At 35.3% G+C, this 14,108-nt stretch overlaps 1 protein-coding gene across 1 annotated transcript in view; it reads right to left on the reverse strand.

Annotated features, from left to right (window-relative positions):
* Positions 1-12,362, reverse strand: part of LOC106050394 (xylosyltransferase 1-like) — a 79,525-nt gene extending 67,163 nt beyond the window's left edge. The window contains exon 1 of the mRNA XM_056021097.1: positions 12,136-12,362. Within this exon, the coding sequence (XP_055877072.1) occupies positions 12,136-12,336 (201 nt within the window). The 5' untranslated portion in view covers positions 12,337-12,362. The remainder of the gene's footprint in view (positions 1-12,135) is intronic.
* Between the last annotated feature and the right edge of the window lie 1,746 nt (positions 12,363-14,108).

Below are 14,108 nucleotides of genomic sequence, written 5' to 3' on the forward strand. Positions count from 1 at the left end.
AATCCTAGTCGGTATTGATTCCTTGATAAGCACTAATTCTCAGACAAATTCTCAAGTCCTAAGTCAGTAAATACAGTCACGTCCCTCTGATACTACGGCTAGAAGCATGGCCTACGAAGAAAGTACGAAGCCACAGATATTTAGTATACATTGAGATACGTGGGCGATACATCAGAGATGACAGACTGTAGTAAAGAGACAATGGTCAGCTCCTCTCCCAGTACCCCCCCCCCCCCCCCCACAAAAGAGATTGGACCAGTGCGAACAGAACGCGCAAATGTTTCTAATACTAAAGAATTGAACAAATGTTGAAAGTCATCCGTCAGTGGAGGAAGCAAGAAGAAATGGTCGTCCAAAGAAAAGCTGGCAGAACAAAGGAAATGAATAGACCGGCCACTCTCTTGATATCCTGCTAAGAACAGCTGCTGACCGGGAAAAGTGGAGGGATTTGGTTAGGTGACTGCATCCTTAGGACGATAGTCAAGGGACAGATGAGAGGATGCTAAAACGTTATGACCATTGGTTGAGGTCCAGCTATCCTTCAAGTCAAGATAGTTCAATCGGAATCAATCCCTACAGTCTCAGAAATAAAATCCGCTTTCTTTATGCATGTCAGAAAGGAAATATTGAGAGAAACAGACATGCATTGGAAGGGTATAATAAAATCATTTTAGGGTTTCAACATGTCAAAGAGTTCGGCTACACACCAAAGGCTACTAGAAACAACACTGACATTAGCAAGGTCGTATGTGTCTCTCAAGTCTGATACTTCAGTTAACCTACACGTTGACATATAGGCTGGCCTATTTTATGCCACACGTTTGCTCGGTTATATTACAGCAAACTTAAACGCCGACTTAGTTTTGAAATCCTTCTTCCTAGGAAGTGATAGTATATAGCTCTAGTTTCAATTCTCAACGCAATACAAGAACCAACCGAAGAAGAATGAGATAATGCTCATAGTTAGTTTACTCAAGCGATCAAAGTACCCAAGAAAAAAAAAAAAAAACCAAGAGATCCGGTATGACAAATTTTGAAACAGATAACTAAACGCGACAACGTTATATGAGTAGAAGATCAACATTACAGAGAGGAGGGAGAGGCTGTTAAAAATAGATCCAGAAACGACGGGCAGGTAAACATATTCTTAAACCGTCTCAAGCATCAGTTGCTGGGGTGTGTGTCTGTGTGTGCGTGCTTTTTTTTTTAACCCAGTGCTCATAAGCAAATCTATTACAAGGCAGGACCCATACAGCTAGGATTTTATAAAAAAAAAAAACAGGGGAAGTAAGCCATTCAAACACAAAAACGGCATGGTGTTGTTATCCAGAGATAAAATCTAGCCCAGTAACCTAATAATCTAGTCTTTGTCTCTCTTTCAGCGGGTTATGTATTGTTTTAAAATAGATTATGTCCAGGTTTAGAAATAAATATTTCTCTTCTATTTATATTTGAGAAATATATGATATGTGGTCTCTGGACTAGAAAGATTATCTTGGCCAGAAAAACAGACACATAAAAATAAGCAAATGCCAAGATTTATAAATAGAATATCAAAACACGAGCCCACATACCCGCTTGGGGGGGGGGGGGGGGGGGGGGGGAGGTGCTGTTCATAAATTATATTAATGAAATAGAAAATATTTAAATTACAAACAGTAAAATATTCAGCCACTTTTTCATAAACTTTTTTTTTTGTTTCCATGTATTGCACTTAAGATACTTTGAATGTCTATTTTAAACGCAGTGGTGAGAGAAAGTAACGTTTCGTTGTTTATTTGCTATTCATCAGTGTTGTCTGAAACACGGACTACTTGTTTGAACGGAAGTAGACTCTTAGCTTCGTGTAACACAGCGCACAAGTAAATAGATCTACAACAAGTGCTCTGGATTAATGCTTCACAAATGCAATAATCTAAATTACATAACACATTCTCTGTACTCAAACACACATGCTACCAAACTAGCTGACACCATTAGGCAATTGCAATTTCATGTGGCTAGATTGAGGAATGCGATTGTGGCTGCCATCTGCCTGAATATTGTTGAGTTGTCAAGCCAGAACATAAGCGCAAGAACAAATGCAAAGCGAGGTTTACGTGCCGTTGTGTAGTGTTCTCTAAAACTATGGGGTCTCACATGAAATAGTCAAAAGAATGTTAAGCTGAGATGATCAGCTGAGCAACCTGCCAATGAAATTGAACATGAATCAATGGATGAGTGTTTGCAAGTTCGTCGATGTTTTTGTTTTGTTGTTTCACTACTTTTGTTTAGCAGCATCGTTGAGACCACGTCCAAGGGCCGAGTTATCAACATTCCTTTCATTCTTGACATCGGATGTACCAGAAAGTTACCTATTTATAGTGTTGTTTTTTTCTGGCGTCACTGAAAATCTCCAATTGGAATTAACGAGATATTGCTCTTGTAAAAGAATATAGTGAGCGCTTAGATTCCGGTGGAGGGGGGGGAGGGGGAAAAGATGCCAGACCAAAGGTAAGGCCGTCAGCTGTAAAGAAATTCTCCAAAACAAGTATGAAACGTCAACACGTCACGCGATTGAATCTCAGATTGAGTCAAGGGATGTAAACACTGGAACTCTGACGGTAACTAGATGTCTGATAGCAGTATAAACATTGGCTTTGTATGGCATTACATACTAGACAAAATTTTTTTAAAAAAGTAAAACAGCTCTTGAAAATAACTGAAGAAATAAAAGGCAAGTGCCCACAAAATGAGGGAAATAACAGAATAGAAATGCAATGAGATAGGACTGCAAAATCTGTGGAGGAAGCCAAAGTTGGTCTCTCAAATGTCATCGACACAATGATTGAGATAGAACTGCAAGATCTGCGGAGGAAGCCAAAGTTGGTCTCTCAAATGTCATCGACACAATGATTGAGATAGAACTGCAAGATCTGCGGAGGAAACGAAAGTTGGTCTCTCAAATGTCATCGACACAATGATTGAGATAGAACTGCAAAATCTGCGGAGGAAGCCAAAGTTGGTCTCTCAAATGTCATCGACACAATGATTGAGATAGAACTGCAAGATCTGCGGAGGAAGCCAAAGTTGGTCTCTCAAATGTCATCGACACAATGATTGAGATAGAACTGCAAGATCTGCGGAGGAAACGAAAGTTGGTCTCTCAAATGTCATCGACACAATGATTGAGATAGAACTGCAAGATCTGCGGAGGAAACGAAAGTTGGTCTCTCAAATGTCATCGACACAATGATTGCATGATAGGACGGAGAAAGAAAAAAGACAATTTGCGTTTTTTTTTTCTTTCAATCCAATTCTAGACACATTTTGGTGTCGATCAAAGAAATACATATAAAAAAAAAAGGTTGCTACTTTTAATATCACTTAAATACTGAGAAAGACACGGGCACATTTCTCATTCCATACGCTAGAACAAATTCGTACAAGTGCTCCCATTGTCATTAGAAAATGAATTAGGTTGCCTGAATCAGCCAGGAAAACCAACTACTTGGCAGAGTTTAAGTCATTGATTAACATGCATGAATTGATTGACTCATGAAATGCGTAGGACCTAATTATCTTCTTTTTTTGAAGTAACAATGTCTTTAATAAATAAGATTAAGTTTCTAGATCATCATAGAGAAACTAGTGACCAAGACGCGGTGATTATGGACAACAAGATAGACATACAAACAACAGACGATTAAAGAATAACTAGACATACAAACAACAGACCATTAAAGAATAACTTGATAGACATACAAACAACAGACCATTAAAGAATAACTAGATAGACATACAAACAACAGACCATTAAAGAATAACTAGATAGACATACAAACAACAGACCATTAAAGAATAACTAGATAGACATACAAACAACAGACCATTAAAGAATAACTAGACATACTAACAACAGACCATTAAAGAATAACTAGATAGACATACAAACAGATTGCAATAGAGCGCGACATTCTTCTCACTATCAAAACACAATGTTGTATAGACTGGAACATTCCATCTAGGCATGAAGCCAATCCTAGTGACGGGAAATGCGCGGGGGAGGGAGGGAGAAGGGTGACACAAGTAAACAATTCACCACAAACAGACACATATAGTAACACCAACCGTTAGAGTCAATACATGCCCTGTTGTTGACACAGCCAAAGACATACACTGAAACCGTTAGAACCCCAGACGAAAAAGATTAGTAATGCCAAGATTAGCCTTGTCAAGATTAGATGCAGTTATGTAACAATGGACCCAGGTGTGTCACACTAGCGCATGTCTGTACACCGCAGAGCACGTGCAATGCCAAAGGGGACACAATTCCTCCTCCCTCCCCCCCCCAGACCTGGCCAGTTTCGTTTTATATATGATAGATATTTTTTTTTGTTTCTTTACAGTTAAAGCCCAGTGTTCCATCTAACAATTATATTGTGTCTTTTTTAATATTGTTACAAATGAACAGTGATAGGTAGAGGTCAACGTATGACCCCGGCGAGATGACACAGCAGCGAGTGTCCTCTGGAATCTACATGTACAAACAAAGACAGGATGTGACGTGCCCTCACGTGTTGTTCCAGGGGACGAACAGATCTAAGTAGGGTGACAGTTACTAATGAACAGTGACAGATAGAGGTCACTACGTGTGACCCCGACTTGATGACACTGCAGCGAGTGTTCTCTGAAATCTACATGTATAAATAAAGACAGGATGTGACGTTTCCTCACGTGTTATTCCAGAGGATACTAGCCGTGTTTGTGCAACTTTGGACAAGCGATTAGGGACTCTATATAAGCCAGAGAGTTAATGTGAAAGTCAGTCGTATGGAGTCGTGAGTGAGCCGTTACAGTCGATACAGACTATGTAAGACGTGTGCGGCTCTGTGGAAGAGAAATGTGTACGACTCGATGCAAGTTAACTAGGGTAGAGTTAACTGGAGTGAACTGCTGTCATTAAAGTCTATACAGCGAACTACAGTGGACTTGAGCCGTTACAGTCGATACAGTCGATGTAAGACGTGTGCGGCTCTGATTCGGTAGACTTTGAGAGCGACTTGGTTCAGCTTTGGGAGACCTGGAGCGACACTGGGAAATGTGTCGTTGGTCTGTTCTGTGGAATACGGCTCGATGCAAGTTGAGAAGAGATGAATAGCAACGAAGTGAAGAGATGAATTGCAACGAAGTGAAGAGATGCATTGCAACGAAGTATAGCTAACTGTAAACTGACAGATATTGTACAGTCTTCTACGCTACATGTTAAAGTAATGAATTGTTAGAGTTAATAGTCATTAAAGCTATATGAAACTGAAAGTTTAGTCGTCAAGTTCTTTGCAGTGTTTTTATTTGTGTGCCTACTAGTGCATTTAGCCAGAAGATTCAGAAATACGTAACAATATAAAGTGCATCAGTAATATCCATTTTGCATATGACCGCCCCCAAAATTAATTTATGAACAAGCAAAATATAAAAATGCTTTAAAAAAAAACAGCTTACGTTTACAGAAGAAAGGGCTTCACATTTACAGCTATATCTCTCCATACTTCAAGATTTATTTCCCCTTTTCTATATCAAACAAAATTAATTAACTACCAATATTTTTCTTTTCATGTTTAGTTACCCCACAACAATGAATGATTGTGTCAAGTTTGAGCTTAATCCGAGGCTGGAATGTGGGAGAAATAAAGTGTATGAAATGTGTACCAGACAGACGGAGTGAGTGGATATAAGGGATAGAGCAAAAAACTATGACAATGACATGTGTGCAGCATGTTATCTATGTCAATGTGGGAGCCGCTGTCTAGATACACGTTCACAGTTTGGTGAAAGCACACAGGAAAAAAAAATCTGAAAGAAAATATGCAGAAAAAGAATGTGTCGATGAGTTTTTAAGAGTGGACACTGTGACTGACATTTGGGCCTAAACAATGTCGATAAAAAGTGCCGGCGACTAAAGGAAAACTTTTTAATCGACCAACAACAGAAAAAGGCTTTAGAGGAAGTAAACTATAATGCTAGTTTAAATATGAACCTTCCCTGGTTGACACTTGAAATAAGTCAATCTTAAGTCCAAGTTGTTCCTACAATAAACGTCTATCTTCCGCAATAAGAAACCATAAGCTAGCATCATCTGCATTACAGTCTATCTGCTGCACCTTCTCTAAACAGTCTCAAAAGACTATAACAAGTTACCGTTTCTCGACCATAAACGGGAAAGGGATTTTAAAAAAAAAGGGTGGATTGTTATCAAACACGTTACAATAGTTACATCAATAACTTTGAATGCCACCAAGTTGAACACAACAAATGCTTGTCGCCCAAGTTTGTAAGAGAAAACCCATATACACATAAACATCCTCTGTTTCATGTATCTTTACCCATCAAAATCCTCAGAATAAAAATATTGAAATGTTAAACCAGTCAACTAAACGCTTGACTTGCATTTCGTCTCAAAATGTTTTCACGCCAACATTAAATATATTTAAAACAACAACAACACATATTCAAAAGTTCAATTCTAAATCCACGAAAAGCTCGTATGACGGGCGTGGTCTCTATACGTAGCACGCTCAATTGAGGTTTCTAAAAGCCTTATACCCCTGCTTATTGTTGAAGAACAACACCAATTCAACGCTGAGAAATAAGCCGACCTTCTGTTGGTACTGGATCTTTTAATACACTTGATGTCTATAAGCAACAGTAAATATCTTCACAGTCTATTTCGTTGCATTTCTCAACCAACTCTCTGAAAGTATATCTATAAGCCGACATCGGTTTAAACAAAACTATTATTACACCAAATGAGTACAGCGAAACTCCTTGCATGCTAATCAACAAACGAATAGACGACCTCTGTTGTTTCGTTGTAATCAAATGAACCACACAGCGGGGAAACAAATATTTGAAAAGAAAACTAGAAAAAACAAGGTTACAAAGACAGTTTGTGTGGAAACACAAACTCAAAATCGGCCCCGAAGTGGACCACCCTGGCAGGAAAAAAGGCAGGTTTCAATATTTTCAGAAGACTATCGGTATTAAATTCTAGCAGAAGTGGTCCATCCAGGAGGGTTAAATATTTTCAGAAAGAATATCATAATGAAATTCTATCAAAGGCAAATGACAGAGAAGAATGGAGAAAGAAGGTTGACAGATCTTCTGTGGTGCCTCAAAGGTCCTGCAGACCAATGGATAGGCGAAAGTGAATGTGAAGTTAGATGTGAACGTGTCCTAACTGATGTCTTATAATGAGTATCTAATTGTTTTGTAAAGGGTCAATCTCTAATTCAAAGCTTCAAGAAAAAAAAACTCTCCGTAAAAAAAAAATAATTTAGTATTAGTGTTCCATAGCGTGAACAGAGCACTGCAGTTCACGCGACAATATGAAAAATAATTATTAATTGTTGTTTTAAATTATGCCCAACTTATTTGCATAGTAAATAGATTTTTTCTCTTTAAAAAAAAGTTAATATTTTTTTGTAAATGTAGTATTTAGTATGACAAAAGTTACATAACTTAGCAATACAATTGTAAAAAATAATATTTTTTGATCAAAAATCTAATACCATTTGCATACATGTGTTTACAAAATGGTAAATGGTCGTCTTCCCTAATAAAGAGCCTTAAGTGTATGTTACTATTAATAGTGAATAGTTGTAAAAGTGGTGTATTTTTATGAAAAAAACTGCTTGCATAAGTGATTTAAAAAATAAGATTTTTCGCTTTCAGAAAAGAAAAAAGTAGCCGTTGCATAAGAACTTTGAATATTGAACTCTAAATATTGTGATGTCGGATTTTCACTATCTTTTGTAGTAAGTTTACGAGATCTAAACGGGACGGACGGACGGACAGACAGACAGGCCTCAAAAAACTAAAGCGTCTTTTCCCCTTTCGGGGGCCGCTAAAAAATTAAAGAGAAAAATAAAAAAAGGTTTTTAAAAAATAATAGTCTCATACGTGACTGACTGTTAAAATGAAGTAGTAACCCCCCAGTCACACAATTACATTTAGCCAGTCAAATCTTTTTCTCATATATCGGATTTTTACAGTGTAATTCCCTATCAGTTCTCTATTCATGAGGTTACTAGTCTAATCAAATTGTCGCAACACTAAGGCTTCGATAGCTACGGCGTTCTCGTGCAAGGGCCGCACATAGAAACAGGAGGGGCGGGGAGGGGGGGGAGGGCTAGATTTAATCAAAGTCTCAGTAATGTTCCAAAAGATCAGTTTATTTAAATATCACAGTGTCAAGATTATGTCACGTGATGGTGAGGGAAAGTATGGTGTGAGAGACAATTACCAAATTCATTCCATTTCTACGTTTCAGAAATGATATTCCACTAAGTGTCGATATGTCACTATAGTAGTGGCGGAGCTTCAAGGGGATAAAGACTCCAAGGTTCAATACAAAGAAAGACAACAATACTTTTTTTTCTGTGTAGAGACGGTGCCAGTAAAATAGACACGTGACCTTCTGACAAGACCCGCTCTCTGTGTTAGCGTACCACGTGTGGGGAACTTGTTGGACTTAAACTCACTTCAATACTTACTCTATCTTAGAACATTGTAGTTTAGAGCACATATTGTTTTAATGTGTCTGGAGTGTAGTCTAGAAAATATCGAATTTGTGTAGCTGTACTCTACTTCCTTCTGTTGGTCCTACAAATAGTAAACTCGGTTTGGGAGGAGAATACAAAAGAGAAAAAAAAAGGGGGGGGGGGTAATGAAATTACCCCTCTGCATGACTAGATTAACACATGAAATGCGTAGGGGGTAATTTTTTTTTTTTTTTGAAGTAACGTCTGTAATACATAAGATAAGTTATCATAAGACAATAAGATAAACCTATATCAAGCTAAAGTCTGAAATGCTCAAAGCTCTTTGGGACTATTATTTGAATGAAAGTGATTTTTTTAAAATGTATAAAACACGTTTCTGTGAGATCTGGTTCTTTTGCTGTGTGGCAAACGCAGTGATCGACAGCTACAGCTTTCCTTAACCTTGACCCAAAGCGGCACAGGGATGCCCTGCTAGTTATTCCATCAACTTAGAGACGTCTCCTAAGAATAATTAAAAACACAGAGATAAAAGGCAGTGATTCCCAAATGGAGTCAATGGCCTATTTCATACATTGAATAAACACGTGATACGATTCTTTACTGAGAGAATCTGTTTACACAAGCGATTCGCGACCCCGCCCATGAGTTAGGAACCACAGCTTTGAAAGGATCCAAAACTAGGAATTTCAACTGACTGCTAAGCGCTTTATCAGACGTCCCAAACCAAGTTTAAAGACAAATAATGAGTGGGTCGAGAGAGAAAAGAGCACAGTTTGAACATTGATAAGCTCGGATTACACAGACATAGGTTAGTGTTGACTGTCTACAAAACAAGTCTACTGACCTTGTTTCCGTAAATAAAGAGTGAAGAGAATAACCAAGTGACAAGTTGAGTTGGGGGTGTACTATTGAACAGACTATTGGCATAGCAACTTTACCCATTAAAAATGACTCCCCTGTCTCCACACTCCAGTAACGATTAGAGCCCCAATAGTGTATAGTTTACAAAACGAATGTATGTAGGCCTATTTAATATTTAGGTGGAAAAAAAAAACAACATTTTATACGATATTACTATATTTGCTTAAAGTCTTCATCTATAAGGTTATACACTTGTAAAAAAAAACTTTATTCATAATTATGGATTAAATAGCTGGAATCCAGGAAAACCAACTGTAATTTACATTCATATTAATAATAATTGTTGTCTTTAATGACAAAGAATAAGCATAAATGCGAAGTGCACACTTTCACATGACCTTGTAACTCCAGTTAGGCCTGCATAATTTACCACACCTAATGTAGACAAAGCCATTGTCCACGAGAGGTCTAGGTAAGCCTTTTTGTTATCTGTGCCTGTCTTCAGCAAGGCCCCTTCATATTACTGATACTATAAAGTAAGCTTATGGTAAAACATCTTAACTCTATAGTAAAGAGAATATTTGTTTAACATACATTTAAAAGCAAATTTTCATACTAAAATATTAAACCTTAAATAAAGAATAAATATATATATATATATATCAAAGTATTCTCTTTCCGGAGTGAGATTTGACAGAATGTATTAAGCTTTCTTGCACCCAAAAATTTAAATTTCATAAAAAATTAAAATTGATTTAAGGAGAATATTATGAAGTTTCTAGACAAATTTATATTTATACTAACAAAATAGATAATTTCACAATTGCAAATTAGAAAGAAAAAACAAAGCTGCACACTATCAGTTTTCATTAGTACAGTTAATAACCCAAAATGATTAAAATGTAATTAAACATTAGTTCAAATACAGTGAACCTAGTCTAGGTCTACTATATAAACTGCTATGTAGATTATAGTCACAAGCCAGTTCAAGTCTTTAAAAGTTTTCATAATTTTAGAATTAGTTATCTGTCTAAAAAAAAAAAACTATAATTTTATTAGAATATGAATCTAGATTATTTTTTTTATGCTTACTATTCTACTCCTTACAACCTAACTCAACTTGCAATGGTTATACTGAGAATAAGATTCACAGATTAAAATTAAAAGTTTAAAACCTAAGATCTAGATCAAGGATTATAATGAGATGACTTATGATAATAAATCTGCACAGATCTAGATTAAAAATAATTTTAGAACCAGTCTGGTTACAGTCTGGAGTCTGGTAAATCTAGTCTAGATTTCATTTTATTTTTTTACTTAAGAAATTATACTTTTCTAGATCTAGGTCTTTGTGATTTATATATACAATATACAATGATTCTACTAAAGGTAATCTGTTTATTGTTACTTATGTATAATATTATAATTAATATGACTAGGTCTACATTCATTCTAGATCTAGATTATTAAATTCTAGATCTTAAAGCCTATTTCATAAAATGATAAAAATTGAATAAAAAATAATCAAATGAAACTGTGCCTGAAGCGTGAATGAATATCTCATATCTGTCATTTACCTAAACCACTAAATCTAGAATAGAATTGGTAAAAGATATATATACTGTAAAATACATCATACACTTAGAATAGATATAGATCTAGTTAGATCTATACATAGAGTAGAGATCTAGATTTAGATGTGGATTTCTATTTGAGAGTGAGTTATCAGAAAAACAGAATATAATATATCATCATATAGTCATATATATCAATATATATGTGAATCAGAAGTCTAGATTAGAATGTAGATATAGAGATCATTTAGTTTTTTAGTTACTCCACATAATAATGACAAGAATCTAATCTATAATATAGATCTACAGAGATCTAGATTGTATAATTATATTGAGTCTAGATCTAGACTAGATGAAGATCTAGAGTTAGATCCTAGAGCGCCCTAGAGATAGACAGTTAAGTTTCAACTTTAAAAAGTCTTATTTCAGTAAGCTTAAAATTAAAGTTAGATCTAGATCTAGATCGGTAGATCTAGTCATTATCTAGTCTAGATTCTACTAGTAATAGTATTCTTATCACATTCTAAAATTCTTCTTATCATATATTTATTATATTCTTAAAAATATGTTTTTAAAATATAAATATTATAGAATATAACATGATTATCATTATGTTATATCACTAGATCTATATGTATAGATCTAGATTCTAGATCTATATAATATAATATGATGATAATGATTCATAATAATGATAATGACATAGTCATAATGATAATGTATTATAGTATTACTATTATATTCAAATGTTATATGTTATATATTCATATGTTAAAAACATATTTTTAAGAATATAATAAATAGATCTAGATGATCATGAGTAGATCTAGAGTCTAGATTGTCTAGATTACTCTAGACTCTAGATCTAACTTTAATTTTAAGCTTACTCAATTACTGAAATAAGACTTTTTTTAAACTTTTTATATCTAAAGTTGAAACTTAACTGTCTATCTCTAGGGCGCTCTAGGCTCTAAGTCTAGACTAACTCTAGATCTTCATCTACTGATCTAGTCATAATAATTATTAAAATTTAAATGTTATTCAATTCAGTTTTTCTTACTGTCACTGAGTACTCTATAATTAGTAAATATAGACGTTAGACGGTTAGTAGTCTTACTTAAACTTTTTTAGTGTTTGTTAGTTAGTCTTACTACTCTTACCTTTGTCGTCGAAATTTTCTTCACCGAATTATCACCACTAATTATAAAATTAATATCCTCAGATCTCTGACTGAGATTTAGAAAATAATGGCACAATAAAATTTGTAATCCCAATGTTACTCCGGCAGCAATGAAAAACTTGCGATAACGGGCACATAATCTCCTACTAGAATCAACTCTGTCCGATCTGGGGGCTGCCATATTGTAAACTGAAGAGTAAAATACAGTTTCACAACTTTAACAGTGAAGAGTACACTACAGTTGTCGTTGATGATAATCCAGGCTCACTAGAGAAGCCTAATTTATTATTATTATGTTATTTTAATAATTCGTTTTCATAATGTGTTTAATTACATCATGTGGAAATAAAACCAAAATAAAAAAAAAAATAGATATATTATATAGCCGTGCTTTTCTTTTATTCAACAATAATTTTTACAAAATAATGATCACATTGCACATTCATTTAATTTCTAAAAATATATAATGCTTATAATAAATACATAACAAATGATCTATCTTTGCATGGAAAAAAAGGATAATTATTTGTCCTAAATATTTGCATATACGCCGGAGTTGCCACACACACGCACACACACTCACACCTCATTTCACGATACATTTTATGTGACTGCCTTTTAAAATCGTATCACAAATGTGAGTTATTCCTGTCCATTTGATATTATCGTCTTTTCTTTTTGCTTACCTTAACTTTTTTGGTTCCTGGTACTCAATCCAGTTCAAGGGACTAGATGCAGACTATAATGATGATTTTATTGTGCAAGCAAACCACGAAATCTGTAGGCTATACCACGTTTAGAGGATTTAGTTTCTCCTTAACCTGTTAAAACTAAATCAGTAGGTCTATTTTTCGTTAGTGGTCTTTGTACTCATTTGTTGTTTTGAAACTTGGACACTAAACGCTTAGGCTGAAAGAATAAGGCAAACCTTTGAGAGTAAATGTGACAGAAAAATGCTGGGTATCAGATACCGGGAAAAAGACACACGATTTCGAGTTTGGCGTAGGCCTACTTTTACAAGTCAACGCTTGACCTGGCTGGCAAAAGGGATATCTCATCCCGAATGCTATGATGACAGGTTCGGTCATATTGTAAGACAGGACTCATTGTCAAAAGTCATCCTACAAAGTACAGTTGGAAGGGGGGTATGATGAAATAGTCGATCGTCCAAAGAAAAGTTAACTGGACTATATAAAAGAATGGACTGGTCTGTCTCTTAATTAATATCCTGCTCAAAACAGTTGCTAACGGAGAAAAGTTGAGGGATTTGTTTACTCGAACTGTCACAGCCCCCAACAACCAAAGTCAAGGAACAGATGATGATGGTGAAAACTGTTAAATTCCACCATTCGAATTTATTATGTTCTGCCAATCTGTTCATAAGAATCTGGTGCTTTGACTCAATACATAATGACATTTTAGAGTGCAAACAAGGCAAGTCTACAACTGATGTTCTTCTTTATTCTTTCGGTAATTTTTAAAATATCGTATTTATTTCAATGCAATATTTATGTAAATTTAAAGCTTATCCCTCACTATTTTTAAGTACAAAAACAAAATCTATTAAAATACTCAGAAAGACACAAAGATAAAGGCACATTCCTCGTTCCATATGCTAGGATAAATTGAACTAATTCTTCCCTAGTGCTATTAGAGCATGGAATGGGTTGCCTGGGCCAGCCAGGAAAACCAATGACTTAGCAGAATTTAAGTCATTGGTCATTGGTTAACATGCAGGACAAGATGCATGACGCGTAGGACGTAATCATCTTCTTTTTTGAAGTAAAGTCTGTATTGTATAAGATGAGATATTTTTAACGCAAAAAGTAAAAAGATCGAGTAGCCAATGTGGCAATTCAATTTTACGACAATGAAACTGTTTTTAATATGACAATTACATCGATTGGCTGCATGGAATTAGGTCACAATCTCTTCAACCAATCATTTGTGAAT

The sequence above is a fragment of the Biomphalaria glabrata genome, chromosome 2, assembly GCF_947242115.1.
Source record: "Biomphalaria glabrata chromosome 2, xgBioGlab47.1, whole genome shotgun sequence".
Classification (NCBI taxonomy): domain Eukaryota; kingdom Metazoa; phylum Mollusca; class Gastropoda; family Planorbidae; genus Biomphalaria; species Biomphalaria glabrata.